At 31.0% G+C, this 14,165-nt stretch overlaps 1 protein-coding gene across 1 annotated transcript; it reads right to left on the bottom strand.

Annotated features, from left to right (window-relative positions):
• Window positions 1–232: 232 nt before the first annotated feature.
• Window positions 233–5,148, bottom strand: LOC141667416 (pseudo histidine-containing phosphotransfer protein 2-like). The gene is made up of 6 exons (XM_074473908.1): window positions 4,944–5,148; window positions 1,567–1,704; window positions 1,396–1,464; window positions 1,045–1,143; window positions 691–763; window positions 233–615 (listed from the first exon to the last, which is right to left on the bottom strand). Exons 1-6 carry the CDS (start codon window positions 5,012–5,014, stop codon window positions 538–540), a joined length of 528 nt encoding a protein of 175 aa, XP_074330009.1. The 5' UTR covers window positions 5,015–5,148; the 3' UTR covers window positions 233–537.
• Window positions 5,149–14,165: the final 9,017 nt, after the last annotated feature.

Raw genomic sequence — 14,165 nt, 5'->3', positions numbered from 1 at the left:
TCTGATAGATGTAGTTCAGGAGAAGCGTCTAGGAATTGAATGCCAGTTACTGTTCCATGATTAGTTGCATTAATGGAAAGAATTACAATATACCTGTAACATGTACTTAATTCTGAAATGGAAAGATGTGCAAACATATATAGGCAATCTATTCAAAAATATCCTCTACTTTATAACCTGCAATAAGCATTTCATGTATCCGAATCGCACCAGCATAACCTAATGTGTCGTGCAGAAATAATTTATACTTGTTGATGAGAAATATACCAAATGAGTCAAATAATACATGCCCACAAACAACAAAACAGATCATAGCATACATAGACCAAGTTCAAATACAAAAAAAAAAAAAGATGACCACAAAAAACATAACATCCGGACCAACATGTCCACAAACACAAAAACAGAACATTCAGACCAAGTTCAAATACATCCTTCCTGATTACAAGACTTTATTTATTTGAATGAAAAACAGACTCCAAAACACAGTGCCGGATGACACTGCCAGTTCAATACCGCTCTCAGCTGCAGAACACACTACTCCTTGTCAGTACTTCCTTCATCCTCGAAGCCTGGGTTGTCGTCAATTACAGAAGGCGGATCCCGAACTTTCATCTGCAATATATAAGAAAATTCGAAATTAGTATGCTAAAACATTTTTATAAGACTGGGAATGGGATGAAGGCTTACCCTAAAATACAGCTCTATATTATTCTTAAACCTTTCACGCTCAAGCATCACTTTTCGTAAAGCTTCCTGAAGACTGCTTACATCCGCGAATGAGTTAGTCGACGGGTCTTTAAGATGTATTATTCACTACTGAATTCTTTAAAAATGTACTGAACTTTTTAAGAATATGTAACATGCCACAAAAGAAATTAGATAAAGTGGTCAAACCCCTAATAATTAGTACTACGTATCAACTATGAGGCACTTATAACTCTTTTCTTTACTGCAGGAGGCACTTGTTAATCATAAAAGTATAACATCTCACACAAGTAAGTTATACTTGGCATTTTTGCTCTAGTTTGTGATAGGTCATACCTCTTCCGATCATTCCTATATCCCATGTGATGTCCCACTTCATTTAATATCGGATCTTGAAATTTCATCACCTTAGATTGCACATTAGCAGCTCCAACGCTACAAAATTGCAATTAGAGTATATTAGCAGTAAATTTACAATGACAAAAACACTTGAAAATCTTAAAAACATGTGATAATTAACAAATGCCCATTAAACTTTAAGATTTGTGCACAATTTCAGACACTAAACTTTAACACTCTTTCTTTAACTGTTCAGAAGAACCGACTACAATGTCAAATGAAAATTTAAAAATATTCCAGGAAAAAATCATATTAGTTTTATCGGCAACCACCTAGCTACTTTCCCACCTGATGCAGTGCTGTTTGAGCTGAGAATTTAATAGCAAGACCGAATGAAGATCAAGAGGAGTTTTCTTTCTGCGAAAGATAAAAATATGTTATCACAGTCAGAGAAATTTAAATTATAATTTTTTGAATATAGTGAAATTTGACAATGATTCTCATATATAGAGAACTCACAATTCTTGCTCCATTTCCGTGAGCACCATCCCTGTTCTCTCAAAAAATAAGTTCAGAGCTTCCTCGGCATAGAACTCCTGATTATTTCTCTGTCCAAAGTTTTCCAGTGCACTAAAGTTCTCATTTAGGTAGGTGACCCTGCAAAACCAGTGTCATAAATTTTCTATTTTCTAGCACCAACAAAGTTTTGTCAAAGGAATTGGAAAGCATGTAATTAACTCTAAATATAATGCAATCATGATAATATAATGAAATCATGATACACATATATTTGCTAAATTGCAACTTAAAGATCATAGTAGATAAAAACCAGCTGCTTATACAAAATTGTATCAGTTCGTGTGAGTTACAGATTGTAAGTAACGGAACACATACTGATACTAAAGGTAACGATCATAAACCTCAGCAAACAAGCGTTGCCTAGTCTCAGCAATCTGTTCAACCATGCGACTTAAGTCCATCCTCTAAAGTAAAGTTTTTTATTCCGGATGCATACAGCAAGTTATCTATGATGCCTAAGTTACTGCTGCAGAGCTGATGAACTCAAAGAGAGAATTATAGAGTTGCAGTGCTGTAAGCCTGCAGTAATTGTATATGATGCGAATTAATATCATCCGCTACTTGTGCATTCAATACCTTTTGCAACATAGTATATAGTCAAACATTTCAGATCTTATTAACCGAACCATTAATGATATTACGATTACAAGTGAAACACGCAAGTGAATACTTAAAATCACCAAATTTAATAAAATTGCATCTTAATTAAATTCCAACGAATATCTAATAACGGACTGAAATTAAAAAAAAAACATGCACGAACCACGTCACTAACTAGTCTTAGAGTAACTCCAACACCCTCTTTATACACCCTCCTTAGTCATATTTTGAAGAATTTAAAGTTAAAATGATCTCCAAGAGACTCCTAACTCTTCCTCAAAAACTTAAAATCTTCAATTCCTTCCTCAAACACGAGGAGCATACTTCCTCTCCTCTTTTCATTAATAATAGATAAAATATACTCACATGCTTGCTGCAATTCTGCTTCTTCTGCATAATTCTGTGCATTTGATATTCAAGTAATAAAATAGTAGATGGAGAGTGTGTTTAGAGAAGATTGTTGGAGTAAATGAATATTTTTGTATCTTAAATTGTAAGGAGCTCATTTATTAATATTATTTTTAAAGAAAAGCTTAGCTGATTGTTGGAGTTGCTCTTAATGCGCTAACTACAAAAGAGAGAAATATTAAATATTGAATTATCGATGACGAATATACTATCCTAACTGCTTGAATTGCATATATGGTGATGAAGTTCCAATCTGACATGTGTACCCTTCAGTTTTGCCAAATTTTAACTCTGAAATACACTGTCCAGCATCCCGTACACTTGTCAGAGCTGGGCATGAGTACCTTAAAGGATAAATGTTAAACTGAATAGGGTATGCAAGATAGATATTTATTCTCAAATCTAATTCTTGCTACGGTATCTCAGACAACTAGCATATCATAAAAAGAAGATAACCAGTAATTTTAATGCAAAATAAAGGTACCAAATAGGCGATTATGCATTTGCATTTAATTTTGTACCTGTATTCTAATGATTTAATAAATAATCTAAAGCAAAAATCCTTAATCTTCAAAACATCCGGTTATACAGTATTATATACACTAAAGGATTCACAAACTATTGTTTATACACGAAGATCTGCTAAATAACAAGCCATTTTCATCTGTAATCAATTTTAACACTGAATAAGGGTAGCAAAAAATTAAAATTGAGAAATGCCAGTGGTAGGTTGAGACTTCATTGAAAAACAAGCTTCCTCTAAATGCAAATAGGAAACTATTGAACATGAAGGATGTTAAAGTGGCATAAATTGAAGATAAAATTTGTTGTCTTTCAGGATACATTATAATATACAATGAGTGTTAAGTTCATTATTCATATCTTCCGTTTACTAGTAATAACAGTGAATGTTATTGCTTTTTGACTCTAAAACACTTATTGAGGAAATGACTTCTACTTATGCTTCAAGATAATCAAATATGTATTATAAAACTAAAATTCAAATGAAGAAGAATAAGGCCAGATAATTCATATTTGGAGCTTAAGAGGAGGGGAAGTTGATTAAAAATAGCACAGGATTAAGGGAGGCCAAAATAGCATACCTGAACAAGTTGAGAGTTTTGGCATCTGCAAATAATAAATCAGTTGTGTTTATATTTGTTCGAAAAAATGCAATAAAATCTGAGCAAACCAAGAGATCCCAAAAAACTCCCAAAAAAGTTCCCAAATGACACATGGCGAGTTTTAATTTGTGTATGCATATTTATGCACGAGTGCTCCATTATTTTTTTAAAGGGAATCACCAATTATAACATGACACTTCTGCATATATTTTAGAACCTTTTTGGAAAAAAAAATTCGGACATCTAGAATTTCTCATAAAAATATTACATTACCCAGAAAACAAGCAAGTAAATTGCATCATAAAATTGTGTTTTGGCATAACGCATTCAACACATGCCTTGCACCAAAACGCATTCAAAAACCACGTTTTCAGCAACTTTGTTTTGCATATTATTGGCCAATGCCAACTCTTCCCGAATTCTCATATTCGTCATTTTAGCTCCATAATGTGCTAAATAAGATTCGTTACATCAACCTTAATTCAATATTATCATAAATTCCAGCTAGATATTTTAAATATGAGGAACAAAGTTTTCTTTTTTGAATAACTAGACATATAGGCAGTACAAAAGATTCTAATAAATCTCGGGGCGAGAACAAAGTTAATTGTTAGTCATTTTGTACCAAACAAATAATCATAAAACTAGATACTCAAATATATAGACCTATCTATATAACTATATTAAAGCGGAACTCATAACAAATCACACTGGTAGATACTCTGTGCTCAACACAGGCTTACTTTGTATCAACAAAATTTGTAAATTCGGCTTATTAAATTTAATACAAATATTCTTATTAAAACCCAATGCATCAACGGAATTTGTAAAATCAGCTTATTCATATTTAACAGAAACAAAAATACTTGATAAAATAAATTTACAATCCGAAATCATAAAAATTCTTTAATCCTTTAAATACCTATATCGGTATCCAATTTAAATTTATTAATATCCAAATTAAGATAATATTATTATGCACAATAAAATCATACTAGAATCGTCATGACATTATCAGTATCATATTCAAATAACGTAAATATATATTTAAATATATATAAAACGAAAAAAAAATAAAGGTAAAACCGTGCATTGCATTAGTTGTTAGCTAGTATATTTATAAAATCAAGACACATATAAAATCTCCACTGATTAACAATTGAATATAAATAAATAAGAAGTTACCATAGTTGAGCAGACTCGGGATGATGATGAAGAGGTTTAACAAGTAGAAACTCATCCAGCAGATTGTCCATAATTCAATTATTAAATCTGATCAGATAGATAATTCCGGCGAAAAATTCCGGTGGATCCCCGGAAACTGTGACATGATGAGCAGGAGGGCCTGGGTGTTGGGTTAATGTTTTTATTGGGCTAAGCCCGACAAGAACATGTTTGTCCATTTTAAAGAAATAAAGTTCAAAGAGTCCGGTTCGATTTGTTTTCCGCATTTCTTTAAGAAAAAACTCTTTTTTCTTATGCTATTTCATAAATGAATTTTTTTAATATATTTTTTATGTTAAATTTTTAAGTACTAAAACATTTCATTACAATTTTTGATTTGAACATATATCAATAGATAGAGAACTTTTTGAAAAATACGTTTTTGATGGGTTTTCTTTATAAAAATATGACTTTTTAAAAAAAATTATTTGTAAAAATATGATTTTTAAATTTTTTTTGCAAAAGTTTGATTTTACAACCGGATGCAATCTTAAACACAACCCAATGCAACATAAAATGCAACCAACAAAAATTTTAGTTATTTTTCATAATACATCAAAGAAATTGCAAATGTGGTTGTTTTTTGTTACAACCCATATTTTTGAAAAAAAAATCAAAAGATCATAAAATTGCAAATAAACTCAAAAAATTAGTATTTTAGTAATTTCTCATAAATAGAAGAGCTTTTAATTAATTGTTTTTGATTAACTAATATTCAGTTAAAAATCTAACACATCCGGCTTACATCAAAATATCATCATTACGATTTTAATATTATTATTGGCTATGCAATTGTTTACTAAACACATATTTTTATGAAATAATATGCTTAATTTATCATTGTTATATATTTTTAAGTATCCTCTAATATATAAGTAATTGTAGTTCTAATTTTTAAGAATACATTTAACTTCGTAAGTATTCTAATTTTTTTATATGAATAAAGATACTTTTGCAAAGACTACGTATAAGTAACAATATCATGCAAATTTAATTTGGTGGTAGTTAAAAAATAAACAAAATTTAAATGAATACAATTCCAACAACATATAATATAAAACATTAAACACATTTCGTAAATAACATTAAATTGAATTTTTATTGCTGAAATTAGTTCTGTGATTATTTACAAGTTTCAAATTTAAAACACAAAACTTGAATTTCAATGGTGAAAGTCAAAAATGTTAATTTTCAAGGTGCAAACAAAATCACAATATTAAGCCTATTACAAAAGATAAGACCAAGATAATATGTTTTAGCAGCACTTTAGCTCCAATGTTGGCAGATGACCAGATGCAGTTATTCTGTGTTACTTGATAGACTTATGTCATGTTATTAATTAAGCTGTAACGATTTAAAATAATTGTTTTAACTAATTGATTGTGTGAACTATTTTTACTAGCAAATTTTATTTATTTATTTTTAATTAAATTATTTGATAAGTAGATATTTCAGTTAATTTTTCATATTATTTACCTAAAAAAACTTTTTTAAATAATTTTTTCAAAATTAGTTTTTTGAGATTAAAATTTATTTGAAAAAATAAATTATCAAATACTAATATTAGAAATTTTATTTGATCAAATATTTAATAAGATTCAAAAAGCTATTTTTTTCAAAGAAATAACTTTTCAAGCGGGTCCAAAGCTTCAGTTTTTTTTAAAAAAGTTAGTTTACTAAAACACGCTTCGCAGCGACCTTCTAAAATGATATTGCGCTTATTTTTTCTATTTTTTCCGATCTTCGTCTTTTTGAAACTGTCAATAATAAATAAATATAATAAATTAAAAAGTTTAAAGAGTATTTCCCTCGTTAAACATAATCGCTCTTTCATTATTTATAAATTTAATATCATAAAATTATATTAATTATTTCTCTCATTAAACATAACCGCTCTTTCATTATTCACAAATTTAATATTACAAAATTATATAATTTATTAGTCAATAATTAATGTAATTGTTTCCTCTTTTTATTTAATAATAAAAAAATTGATAAAATTATAATAATAAATTAAAATAACATGAGAGACGACAACTCACCGCACTCGTATTCTTCTTTACAATAATATGATAAAAAAATATAATGATTTAATGATTTTAAAAAATATTGAGGAAACATACTTATAGATATTTTTCTTTGTAATATTTCATATGCAAAAAATCAAAAGAAACAATTTCAGGAATTGAAGAAGAAATGTTGTTAAAAAATTAGAAAAATATAAGATGGTAAGTTTATTTAAAGACAAAGTAGAAGTTTTAGCAGCATATTATGATGGTAAGTAAATTTTAAAAAATTTAATGGAAGATGTTCCAGAAATTTTGGAAGAATATTACGAATAATGATAATATATTTATGAGAATATATGGTAATTGTTTTTTTTAATTCAAAAAATTGAAAAAATTCAAATAATAGAATGAGACGTTTTAAGAGTCGCCACGCCCCGTATATTGATGATGTGTTGATGGCGAATGTATAACCGTCTATTTACTTTTATTAATTTTAAAATCATTTATAATAACACACAGCGCATTTGAAAACACTTTTCAAGTTCCTGAACATTTTTCTTAGTTTGCATCTGGAGCTCTGCGAGTTGGGAGAGTGATCTAACTTTTTCCGATATTTTTTATTCCTTATTTTATTTCTAAATTATGCTAAAAAGATTTCTTGGCTTCAACATTTAATTTGTAAGATAAATTACACCTAGGCGTATTTAATTTGAGGAATAAAAAAATATTAATCATTTTTCATGACAAGAATAATTACTAAAAATACTTGAAACTTGTAAAATTAACACAAATTATATGCATAACATAACTGATTAACTATTATGCAGGGAAAATTACTATCATAGTTGTGTAGCCTCACGAATAATTGTAAAGAGCCCTCGCGCATCTTCAAACTCTGGATTTTAGCTTTTAACTCAATATTTGAGGAGGAAAAACAAAAATGTTGCTCTAAGTTTTGGCTCTTAAGTCGGTATTTGAGTAGGGAAAACAAAAATGTTACTCCAATAAATTCTGAATGACTCTTAGAATCATTAAGATTCTCTTCTCTTTACTCAATTTTAATCAATTTTAAGAGTGTAAAGTCCCGTAACAGGGCTATATTAAGCTAGAAGGGGGTTGAATAACTTAATTACCAATTTAAAAATTATTACGGCGTTTTAAAATAATTTATTTCTTTTTTAAAAACTTTATTGAGTAGTTATGCAGTTCATATGTGCGGAAATATAAAGTGCAAGAAAGAAAATACCACATGGTGATTTTATCATGATTCGCGATAGCACAACCTCTAATAGATTCACTCACCCCTACGTCCAATACTCGAGCTCCTCTCGTGAACTCGGGATTTTCCCTTATAATAAACTCGCTACTTTAGTAGGCGGAGAAGCATTTACACCCTTACAAGTATTTGTCTTGGTGCGTAATACAAGGGTCACCACCTCAAAATAAATGTAATACCTATACAACTTATCTTAGACAATAACTCCCCGATTTTTTTCAAAGTTGTTGTATAACCTTTGTGTGGACTTGGCTTCCTTAGCTTTTGTCGGTCTTGGATCTTAGTGATCCGGTCTTGGGTCTTTCCTCTTCCTCACGGTGCGAAGACTACTAACTCCCTCTCTATCTTTTCTCTTAACACAACTTCTATTTTACTAGCACATTTGAGCTTGTTCTTTAGATATTTATTTTTTTACTTGACTGTCTCAAGCTCCACAAGAAATAGCTCAAACTTTTATTTCTCACTCCAAACTTCTCATTAGCTTTTGATAACCTACTGACCTCCTCAATAGCTGCTACCATGCTAGTATGAATATAACGACTTGTATATTTCAGTATTATTTTAAAAAATATAATTATTGAATAATTAATTAAATAAATTATGTGTGTTGACTTTAACAGTCATGTATTGGTTTTTATTGATTATCTGTGATTTATTGGTGAATAGGATGGAATTGCGTAATTAATTATTGAGTGGTATGATTTTGTTTCGCTTTTAAAAGTGATTTTATTACATTTTTATTTTTATAAATATTTAAATTATCTCTAAAATTGGTTTTATAATTTTATGATTCCAATAATTATTTTTAGGATTCTATAAAATTGAGAAAATAATATTTCATTAATTATTTATCTTTAAATAATTTTCTGATTGTATTTATTTGTAAAATCCGTATTTAATTTCGAGTTTCTTCAAAAATTACGAAATTCATATTTTATTAAGTTCTTAATATTCTGAGAATTATAAAATTATTTTCGAAATTTTTGGGATTAATTTCACCTGCGCGTTGATTCGTTTAATTGTTAAAAAGCGGGTATAAATTACGTTTCAAAAATTATTTTAAAATTATGAAATTTATGTTTTTTAAATCCGGGATATTTGTAACATTTTAAGACTATTTTCGTAATTTTCTGAAATTATTTTATGTGCACCTCGGTCCGTTAATTTTAAATTCTGGGGCAAAACAGGCCTTTAAATCTTTGTATTTATCTTATCATTATGTGTCAGTTTTTAGTAAACAGAAAGGCACATGTTATTCTTTTGCAACGTCTGTCAGCATGGAAAAAAAGCAGGGCACCCTTTTTTGATGTGACACCCTGTTGTGTCTCTCTCTCTTAAACATCTCTTGTCTCTCTCTCGATTATCTCGGTTTCTCTCCTTTCCTCTCTTGATTTCACCTCCTTCCCCGTTCTTTCTTTTTCCCCTCCTCTTGATGCTTCTCGGTGCGGTTGCTATCGCCGTTTCCGGTCGGTTCTTTTTCCGGCCACTCGATTTTGCTTCTTTGTTCATCCATATATGCTTGTATGTGTGTTGTGATTCTGTGTGTGTGTTGTGATTGTGCATGTCTGTGTTGCGAGTGTGTGTGGGTTGGGGCGGCGCGTGGCCGCGTGTGTGCTCCCCTGTGTTCTCTGTGATGATTCTGTTGGGCTGTGTTTAATTGTTTCTTTTGGGCCTTGTTGGGCCGAATTGGAGCAGTTGGGCTTGGTTGTTAAAATTCTAATTTCTATTTCCTTTTTCTGCAGGAAATTAAATAATTAATATTCATGATATTAATTATTCGTGTGGGAATGATTTTAAAAATAATCGGTAGAATTTACGTTGGAAACTCGAAATTAATCGGGTACCCGTGAATTTTACCGCCGTTGACGATTAACTTCAATGAGTCAACGGTGGACGGTGATGAATTGATTCCGAGTCCTAAATTTTATAAATAAATTAAATGAGTTGTATAATTAATTTCGTACGTAAATGATTGTGGAAATTGGATTGTAATTTGTTTGGATTAACGTCGATTATGTTTCGACGGGCAGGCTTATAACTAGAGGAGTCGCCGTTAAAATTTTTCTAAAACTTTATTTTAAATATAGGAAATGTACTTTATTATATAAAATGTGTTACCCCTATTTGAATACAGATTATGTGATTACTTGTATAATTATTATACGAGTCGGGTTATCGAATTGGGTTATTAGGATTCGAGGATATCAAGCATGTCGGTATAACTGATTAGGGTATTTTGTATTGTAGATCCCAGTCGAGTTTTGCAAGGACTGAAGTCAGCGTAGAAGCTACTTAAGGTTTCCAACAGCGTTTTAAGGCAAGTACCCTGACCATTCTTTTATGGTTCAGTACGTATGAATAGACTATTATTTTATTCTCGTAAAGGAACAGAAACATTTTAAGTTACGTATCCCCTGTAGTTATAAATCACTGTTTTAAACCTGTTTTGGGGAAAAGTAACTTCGAAAGGTACCTATCTCAAATAAAAGTGATTTGTGAACCAGTTTTACGTGTGCTGTTAAAATGAATGGTTTTGAAATGAGATAGGTATAAGTACTTTGAAAACTGGATAAAACCATTAGATATGGGATACATAGAGGCCAGAGTGGCCTAGTGAGGTTATATAACCGATTAGTCCAGTAGGTCAGAGACCTAGCTAGTCTCTGAGTTCTGGAACAGGTATATGGGATGGCAGTTGGAGCCGTCTGGTATGAATAGCCTGATCAGCTGTCTTCACATATCCGTTACGTATCTAATTTGGCTTTGAGATTCCCGTAAAGGATTAAGTGGTTGATACGATTGATTATAAATGTGAATAACATGCTAAAATTGGACTCTGGTACTTACACAACATACATCTACGTATATTTTATTAAGAGCATGTTAGTCAGAGATATCCAGTTTCTTAATTTATTATTGTTCGGAATGATTTAAAGATTACGGATTTCATGTTGATTATGGTTATGTTCCTATAATTGTTTACATTACTGTTTTTATCTTGGTATTCATATGTTGGTACTGCTGAGCGATTATGCTCACCCTTACAACCTGTTATATATATATCGCAGATGCCTAGAAGACCAATCAGACCTTGGCAGAACCGTGTCTCAGCCCCTTCAGGTCCCGGCTCTTCAGAGGTAGTTAGTATCAGACCATGTGAGGTCTGATAAGTTGCTGGATAAGTTAGTGTGTCGGACTTTTGAATAAATGGTTTATAATAATGTGTAGTTTGGATCATACTTGAACCTGGATCGGATCTTGGTATGGGGTCGTGTTAGTATATAATAATAATGATCTTGTTGTTTATATTTCTGTTTGTCATGTTTAGTGACATCAACTACTGACCCCGGGATTGAGGCCGTCATAGTTGGTATCAGAGCTACAGGTTCAAGTCTGATTCAGGTTAAGGATTGAGTCAAAAAGGGTATAGAAACTGGTTGGTGGGGCCTTGAATAGGTAAAGTATCCTAGACTCCCTTTTCGAGAGTAGGATCTTTGAATAATGTAAGTTTTACCCATATTCTCTTGAGGGGGTATGGTCTTTGAAAATATAAGTTTGTTCCTGGACTCTATCTTTATAGGAGAGCAGGGCCTTGTATAATCCAGAGGGTCTCTCACTTCTTTACTTAAGTGTGTAGCATTGGAGGACTTACAGTTTACCCAAGCTACCCTACTTGACAATTTCAGTTTGCAAGTTTGAAATATTTTTGACATATACGTATTATCGCGACGATATATGAAAATATTTTGAACGCAATCCAAATGCAAGAATAAATATGCCATTTTATAAATGTCGTAATATTTTTTGTCTAAAATAATATTTTTTGTAGAACACTTTATTCAAAATTACGCGTCTAGTATAAATGTATTTTATTTCTAGAGAGATGCATCTCATACGATCTTTTAAAAATACGCAGTTCTTCAAAATAAATATCTTGTACGATATTTGTTAAAAATATATACATCATCCAAATTTAGATTATCGCAATAATTTTATAAGCATTAGAATAATTACTCGCACGTATTTTTAATTAAGAAATATTTTTCCGAATAAAAATATTTGAAAACATAAAATTTATGCATGCATGAGATAATATTTAATTTGCTGGAAAATTGAAAATAAGAAAATAAAAACGTATCTCCATTTTTCCGCTGTTTAGGAAATTTGTCGATTGACAGCTAGTTGTCAGGCCTGTTCTGCGATATGCCATTTGTATTGCCCGCTGTTGTGCTCCTGCTTGGCTGAGGCTTTTTTCCCCCATCTTTTTTCTTTTTCTTCGAGTGGTATAACCAGACCAATTTGTTTTATTTATCAAGTTTCTTGGAATTGAATTTCGCCACCATATGTTTTCATCTCTTTTTTATTCCTTTTCCGCATACGTACTTTGTTTAAGCACATCCATGTTGCCTCCCGATTAGGTTTTGCTCCAATATTGAAACCCGCGTCGCCTCTCATATATAACCAATAACGAGCGGGGTTCTGCCGTCTCTATTTTTTTGAAACCCGAGATTTCCAAATATTTGTGAAAATCATCCGTCTTCCGTCGGATAATTTACCCCCTCCTTTTAGCGCCAAATGTTGTTGGAGGAATTTCGTAACAATACAAAATCGGAAGGTTGCTGGAATAGTAGAGCGATAATCGTATGAATGTGGTTGTTTTTAGGGATCATGGTTTATAAAAGATAGGGTGGCTGGTCTTGGGAGGTGTCTCGATTTATCTCGTTGTATCAGATCTTTTTTCCAAGATGTCTGCGTACCAATTTATATCGGATCAAGTCTACGCAGTTCTGTGAAATGGTTTATACCTGAGAGACTTTAGGGACAATTTTCGTTAATGTGCTAATTACCGATTTTATTTGATTTAATCTTGGCGTTGTGATATCTTTCTTGATTTGAAAGATATCGTTTCGAGATATTTTCCGTTATTTATTCATTGTGATTGATTATTTCCTCGTTTCAAGGAGAGGATAAATTTGAGCATTAAATGATAATTATTAATCGGAATTAATAATATTAGAAATTTGGAAATAATTAGGATATGCTAAAATGTGGCATAACAGTTGGAAGAAATTGGTTTGGCTTATAAAAAACGTGGATTATTCTTCAAGGTATGAAGTCCAACCCTAGAGAATTATATAGAGTTTGATCCCTATATATAGGGTATAGGCAATTCACAAAGGATTTCGAATAATCATTTTCGACGCGAATTGGCACATGTAATCATTATAACTATTTTCCGAGTATATTTGGCCGGATTGCGAATGACTTTATCAGTCATTTTCACTCGTTTCTTTGCTGATTTAGCTCAACCTCCTCAAGAGTTACCCCGACTATCAATTCTTCCTTCTTTCTTTCTCACACTAAAACTTCCTTGAACAATGGACCAAAAAATGTCATTTTTTAGTGTTAAATGGTTCAAAATGTCATTTTTGAAAATAATGGCCCAAAATGTTATTTCATAACGATACTTCGTCTTCCGTTTTGTATTTTTAATGCAAAACGGTACTTAGTGTTCCGTTTTGATACTTTATTTTTTTTTAATTTTTTTATAATGTGCAAAACGGAGGTTGAAGTAGAGTTTTGGCTCAAAACGGTACATCATATAGCGTTTTGTACCAAAACGATACTTTATCTAACATTTTACGCATAAAAAAAATTTAAAATGCTAAAACGTTACACGAATTTCCGTTTTAGGTGTTTTGCATAAACGGTACACGATGTACGATTTTGAAGTGAAATTTAGGACTATTTTTAAGTTCATGTGACATTTAGGGCCACCACCCAACTCCCTTACTCCATTTATTTATAGAATATAATCAGAGGGTTTCCTCTCCGAAACATTGGTAGTTAAATTAAATTCTTTTTCTTTTATTTATAGAATAAATATTTTATTTTTAT

The sequence above is a fragment of the Apium graveolens genome, chromosome 6 (assembly GCF_009905375.1).
Source record: "Apium graveolens cultivar Ventura chromosome 6, ASM990537v1, whole genome shotgun sequence".
Lineage (NCBI taxonomy): Eukaryota > Viridiplantae > Streptophyta > Magnoliopsida > Apiales > Apiaceae > Apium > Apium graveolens.
This window is presented reverse-complemented; position numbering and strand designations above follow the sequence as displayed.